Source organism: Medicago truncatula, chromosome 7 (assembly GCF_003473485.1).
Source record: "Medicago truncatula cultivar Jemalong A17 chromosome 7, MtrunA17r5.0-ANR, whole genome shotgun sequence".
Classification (NCBI taxonomy): domain Eukaryota; kingdom Viridiplantae; phylum Streptophyta; class Magnoliopsida; order Fabales; family Fabaceae; genus Medicago; species Medicago truncatula.
Window position 1 is genome coordinate 24,161,187 of NC_053048.1, and position 6,745 is coordinate 24,167,931.

At 34.2% G+C, this 6,745-nt stretch overlaps 1 protein-coding gene across 1 annotated transcript; it reads left to right on the top strand.

The window, feature by feature from the left end:
• On the top strand, positions 1-2,452 carry LOC112416616 (serpin-ZX). The gene is made up of 2 exons (XM_024770874.2): positions 1-399; positions 1,651-2,452. Exons 1-2 carry the CDS (start codon positions 1-3, stop codon positions 2,437-2,439), a joined length of 1,188 nt encoding a protein of 395 aa, XP_024626642.2. The 3' UTR covers positions 2,440-2,452.
• Positions 2,453-6,745: the final 4,293 nt, after the last annotated feature.

Here is a 6,745-nt window from a genome sequence, read left to right on the forward strand (position 1 = left end):
ATGCAGAATCTCATCAGAAAATCACTCACAAACCTAACCAACGTTTCCATGAACATCACCAAACACTTGTTATCCAATCAAGAACTCAAAGAAAAGAACGTTGTGTTTTCACCATTATCGCTCAACACCGTGCTCAGTATGATCGCTACCAGCTCCAAGGGTCCCACTCAAAAACAACTTCTCTCCTTCCTCCAGTCTGAATCTCCCGGTGATCTCAAATCCTTATACTCTCGGCTGGTTTCTTCTGTGCTCTCCGATGGCACTCCCGCTGGTGGCCCTTGCTTGTCTTACGTCAATGGTGTGTGGGTTGAACAATCACTTCCTCTTCAACCTTCCTTTAAACAACTTATGACTACTGATTTTAAAGCTACTCTTGCTGAAGTTGATTTCCTCAACAAGGTACTCCTCTTCTTTCTTTTTCAATCTTGAATCCATGTGCCATGCTTTTATTAGTATTGTATTTGTTATTGTTAATTAATGGATAGAGTTTAGGGTTTCAAGTTGATTGTTATGAATTACTTTTCCGGGCAATGATTGTGAATTGTTAAATTGCTTCGTTAATATCCTTATAAGAAAATATTCAAGGTCATATCAGTCCGTATTTTATCATCAGAGACTATTTTGATTAAGTATACAATCAAGGATTATTTTTAAATTTTGATGCATTAAGGGTCCGTTTGGTTCGAGAGTTTTGGAGGGGAGGGGAGGGAAGGGGAGGGGAGATTTTTAATTTGAAGTGTTTGGTTCAATTTTTAGAAGGGAAGGGAAGGGGAGGGGAGGGGAGCAAATCTCTTTAAAATTTATTGCATTGCCATAATTATCCTTAAATTAATTTCAAATCTCAATATTAACCTTGTAACAACTTTTATTATTATTAGATTATATTATTTTTGTAACAATCTTATTATTATTATTAGGTTATCTTATTCTTGTAACAATTATTATTATTATTTTGTCAGAAACGGACCCTAAGGGACCCTCCCCTCCTAATTCTCGAACCAAACGGACCCTAAGGGACTATTATGGCTACTCATCCACATTAAGGGACATATATGAATTGATAAGAAACTCGCATACACAGCTATTTGGTCTAGAAACGAATGTTAAATCAATTATTGATATATTATATCATCAATTGTTATTAAGCACTAAATATTGATTAAGTTATTATTTTTTGAATGGTTTGTGATCGGTTGAACCATTGTGTTAAGCTTAATGAGATTTTCGGTCCTTAGCCTAACATTATCGACATTAGTGTTTAAGATTTCATCCTCTTTCTTAAACAGTTAGGGTATGAAGTTGCCTAAATATCAGCATTCATTCTTATCTCATTCTATGAAAATAATTTGTTACTAATAATGTGGGCTGGTACTATTTTTTTCATAAGCAGAATGAGGGATAAAACCGTTGATATCAGTTAGGGTATGAATTAAACCTTTGACTCATTTTGATTACAAACTTTCTAGCACTCAAGATTACCTAATGTCTTACCAATTAACTGGACGGGCTAGTTCTGCAACTCACTCTCCACTAACTGATTTACGAACAAAATATGTGCCAATAATATCAACAAAATGTTTTATTATTCTGTTATAATGCTCATAAAAAAATTCAAATGATTTATTTTAACATATTGATACTGATTTGAAGGCTGATGAAGTGAGAGAAGAAGTGAATTTATGGGCTGAAAAGGAGACAAAAGGGCTTATTAAAAATCTTCTTCCACACAGGTCAGTTGACAGCTTAACCAGCCTCATATTTGCTAATGCACTATATTTCAAAGGAGTTTGGCAACGACCGTTTGATACTTCAAAAACGAAGGACTATGATTTTGACCTTCTCAATGGCAAGTCAGTAAAGGTTCCCTTTATGACCAGCAAGAATGATCAGTTTATCAGTTCTTTTGATGGTTTTAAAGTTCTTGGTCTTCCTTACAAACAAGGCAATTATGGGCGTGCATTCTCCATTTACTTTTTTCTTCCCGATGCAAAAGATGGGTTGTCAGCTTTGATTGATACGGTAGCTTCTAATTCTGAGTTTTTGGAACACAATCTTCCTCGTAGAAAAGTGGAAGTAGGCAAGTTCAGGATTCCAAGATTCAATATTTCTTTTAAGATTGAAGCTTCTAAGTTACTAAAGAAATTAGGATTGACTTTACCTTTTTCTATGGGAGGTTTGACAAAAATGGTGGACTCTCCTATAAGTCAAGAACTTTATGTTTCCGGCATATTTCAGAAGTCTTTCATTGAAGTAAATGAAGAAGGTACGAAAGCTGCAGCAGCGACCGCTGGCATAGTATACGGATGTTCTCCGTATAGACCCCCTCCGCTCCCTCCAATGGACTTTGTTGCTGACCACCCTTTTTTATTTCTGATCAGAGAAGAGTTTAGTGGAACCATACTCTTTGTTGGAAAGGTGGTCAATCCTCTTGATGGTTGATTGTTGAATTCCATAGTATCTTAAATATGTTTTCTAAGCAACCCATTTTTATATTTTAATAACCAACCTATTTCTTATTCTTATACTATCTGAAATATAGTTTGTTTGACAATTTTTATATTAATTCATTATCTGCATAGTTTTATAATTGTTCATATTAGAAAATTTACTTTAATTTATTGATGAAAAAATTATTTATTCTGAAAATTCACTAGCTAGTAACATTTGTTATATGGTCATTTATTATGTACATGATGTGAAACAAATCACCCTTGGGAATCTAAAGAATACAAGTTTATTCATTGTATTTTAACAAGAAAAGAAGGCATGCAAGAACTATATTAGTTTTGATTCTAAAAGAAACAAGAATACGAATATAGTTTTTGTTTATAGAAGAATACAAATATAGTTACTTAATAACAAAAACATCAAGGTTGAGTTTCAATTGATTTCAACTTTATGCATATTGATTAGAATTTAAGACAAGTACTTTTCCGAGTTATTACCGAATCTTGCTTAGTATTGCGTTCTTCCTTGAATGTGTAAAGTGAGCATACTTGCTTTGCAGGTATGATATTGATATCTTTCTCAACCTTTTGACTAAGATCAAGTGTAATATAATTTAATATCTCATATGTAGGCTATTTTGATTGATAACTGATGTCTAGAAAATGACTGGGGGACATAATCGTTAAAATCTCCCAATTTCTTACCAAAATTCTTGCTGCCAAATCACCCCATATTTGTATATATAAATAAATAGGATATGCCCTTGGTGTAATACAGACGTTGAGGATGATTGACATGCTTTTGTGGGTTATAAGGTGGCGCGTGAGAGTTGGTATTGGGCGGGGCTTTTGACTGTGCTGGAACTGTGAGTAGTTTGGCAGATTTTGTTTTTGATATATATTGCTCAGAAAGCCGAGACATTGTTGGTCGGGTGGCTTTACTTCTTTTGCAAATTTGGACTGCACGTAATGATGTCATTTGGAATGACGCTCATCGTACTTCAACGAGCATTGGGAGGACAACACTAGAAGCATGGCAACAATGGCAAGAGGTTCATAAACAACACTCACCACCAGTTGTGCAACACATGCATAATAGAGTGCAAGGTAACAACTCAGTTTGGGAGAAACCGAGCGAGACATGGTTGAAGTGCAATGTGGATGCCGTGTTCCATGACCGCAACCATATTACATCTTTTGCATGTTGTGTTAGAGATTCCCGCGGGCAATTTATTCGGGCTCAAACGAAATGGCAGAGGGCAAATATGACAGTATTGGAGGGGGAGGCAGTAGCCTTACTCGAGGCCATTCACTCTGCTGATGCGAACAGATGGAACCGAGTTGTCTTCGAGTCCGACTCGTCTACTCTAGTGCAAGCTCTATCATCTCCGGGCCATGGTGATTCAGAATTCTCTGCTATTGTTTCTAGTATTATTTATCAGTTATCTTTACATTCCAACTTCGAGGTGAAGTTTGTTAGGAGACAAGCGAACATGGTTGCTCATACTTTAGCTAGGGCGGACTGTTCTTGGGCTAGTCACCGTATTTTTTATTCTTATCCTTTTTGTATTGAACATTGGTTGATTAATGATAATAGTTAAATTTGTTTCAGTCAAAAAAATAAATAAATAGGATAATGATGTTGTGTGGCAATATGGCAAAGAATTCACCTCATATTGTAAGTTGGTAAGTATAATACTATAAGTTTAATCTATGTAAAGAAAATCACAGTTTTAACAAATTAGAATCAATTATCTGTCACTACAACATATATGAGATTTAGTAACACGTCAAAATTGCAATTAAATTAAAAACAAATGTTACTATTTAGATCTTGTAACATGTGACAAATGTTAGGTAAATCCTGTGTTACTAAAACATTTCAGTAACACTTGAGAGTATTAATTGTTACACTTAAAAAATGTTACTTATTAATTTGTAGCTAACTTGAAGCCAATCTGTAGCTAACAGTTTAGGTGCAACTGTAGCAAATTTCATTGCATAAATGTTACTGAATAGTGAAGACTAGGTAGATCAATCAGTAAAACATTTATATATTTGATTACAAAAAGCTAAAATTGATTGATAATGAAAAGAACAAATACATTATATTCTCTTAAAAAAAAAAAAATACAATGTATATCATTGAAAATATAAAATGAGTAGCTACCACCCTAATTTAAACTGGGCTAAAAAGGCATGGAAGCACATATTAAAAGGAGGTGCATCTAACACTTTCTACAAAATGTCACATATAAGCTGTTACTGGTGTCAATTGACAATTACATGTAACATAATCCGCCCTTTAGGGGTTCATCCATGGCCCAATAGCACCAAAATGAATATCCTCACATGAATACTTAAATGCTACGGGCTTCAACACAGCCAGTTGTAGGTTTGTAGCATTTAGTCAAGGTTTTCTATAACTCTCATTGAAGGTCACTGTAAATATCTACCAGTAACACTAACACAGTCGCATTTGGTCCAAAACAAGCCGAGTAACGTTAGTTTCTTAGTGTTTGTGTTCTTTGTTTTCAAACTTCGATTCTCGCCCATTCTTTATTCACTGATTGCTTGATGTGATTCTCGCTTCGATTTCTGACATAGCTTTTACCTTTGACTCATTGATAGATTTTTTATAATTGAATGCAGCACCTCAATTCAAGTAATCAGTTGAAACCTTCTTTTTTTATTTCATCTAAATGTAGGTTACTTAGTGCCAACTTATCAGCTACAAATTGCTACAAGGTCGAGCATACGAAGCAACCCGAAAATTACACATTAGGTACCTTGATGAACCTTTCTGCACCAATTATCTGATAGTTCTTCAAGGGTCCACAGACTAAGGAAAAGCTATCTGTCTCAAATCACAACAGCAACAAGTCAAAGTCAGGTTCAAAGCGGTAAATAATTCTTCATCCTTCTCTCTTCCTTGTATATTATAATTTTTATTTATTCATTGTTTTGTACTCTAGTGACACATCAACACTAGCTCTGTCGCTATTGTAGATTCGTATATTTTGCTTGAATAGATGTAGGAAATGTCTTATAAAAATGCTGAATGAAGTTGGTAGTAGGATGCATAGCAAACATAACTTAACACTAGCTTGTTTGTGTTGATACTAAAATTCAGTTCCCTCTACCGTTTTTTCCTATTTAATGTTATTGCCTAGCTGCATTTTGATCCTGTTTCTTTTTTATCTGTCTGACTCTGCATGTGTGCAGAATTTAGTGAATGTGTAAAATTTGAACATTAGATATCAAAAGCTTAAGCTACCCGGTCTGCAGACATTTAGTGCTTCCATTCCACATTATCTGAGGGGAAAACTTATCTTCTAATTCTGGGAACTATATTAGTTTGTTAGTTGTGGATTTCATACATGATCTCTATAATAGAAGTTAGTCTAATTTAATGATGTTACTGCTTTTCTAGGTACTTTAGATTCATGGTAATCTCTACTATTAGATTGTTGCCCCCTGTTCTCTTAAAGTTATATTGTTTGATATATTCCTTACATCGTTCTGTCTGCAATATAAGCTTTCCTGATGGTATATTAATGTTTGGACGTAATCACTTTTCATATTGAAGTTGGTGTACTTATATTAATATGTTTTTTCCATGGTTATTGTTAATTTTGTCTTGATTGATTGAAGTTTGAAACCAACTTATGTATCTGTATTTTCCACCTTGTAAGATGATACATGAGAAAAACACACGCATAATGATATAGTCCCCTAGGAGTAGCTTAATGTTATCTGTATAAGCTATAAGAATTTCTAGGTTTATTTTCTATCCTGTCATTGCACCCGAAAAAGCAGCATGATGAGTCTTTATATTAGTGTCTCTGTTGAGTAAATAGACTCTAAGTAGATCAACGTAAGGTGCCTAATAGTCAATTCAAATAGACTCTAAGTGCTCAAATTTGAATGAAAACTTGAGGAATCGAGGGTTCGTTAGGGAAAGAACAAACGCGTGGTTGAGAGAGAAAGAGAGAATAGAAAATGAGAGGTAGTGAAAAGCAGTCGGTAACATTTTTTTATGGGTACTCTTCAAAGCTAAAGATAAGACATGTGTGTAACACTTTTGTTCAATTGTCACCAAAAAAATGTTACAAAATGTCATGTGTGCAGTAGCGTGTGTAACTTTAAAAATAGCAAGGAATAAAGTATAGATTTTTAATGACATAGCAATTATGATTGATTGATATTGTATAAATGTTTACACTACTGGTGTATATGAATTATATCCATAATATTAACCTCTACATTTTTGTGTCTTTTATTGCGAAGCAAAAACT

Bases quoted from the DNA above. Each gene is read 5' to 3' on its own strand.
- LOC112416616 (XM_024770874.2), top strand. From the start codon at position 1: ATGCAGAATCTCATCAGAAAATCACTCACAAACCTAACCAACGTTTCC. The intron at 400-1,650 runs GTACTCCTCTTC...ACTGATTTGAAG, and splicing joins AAGTTGATTTCCTCAACAAG to GCTGATGAAGTGAGAGAAGA.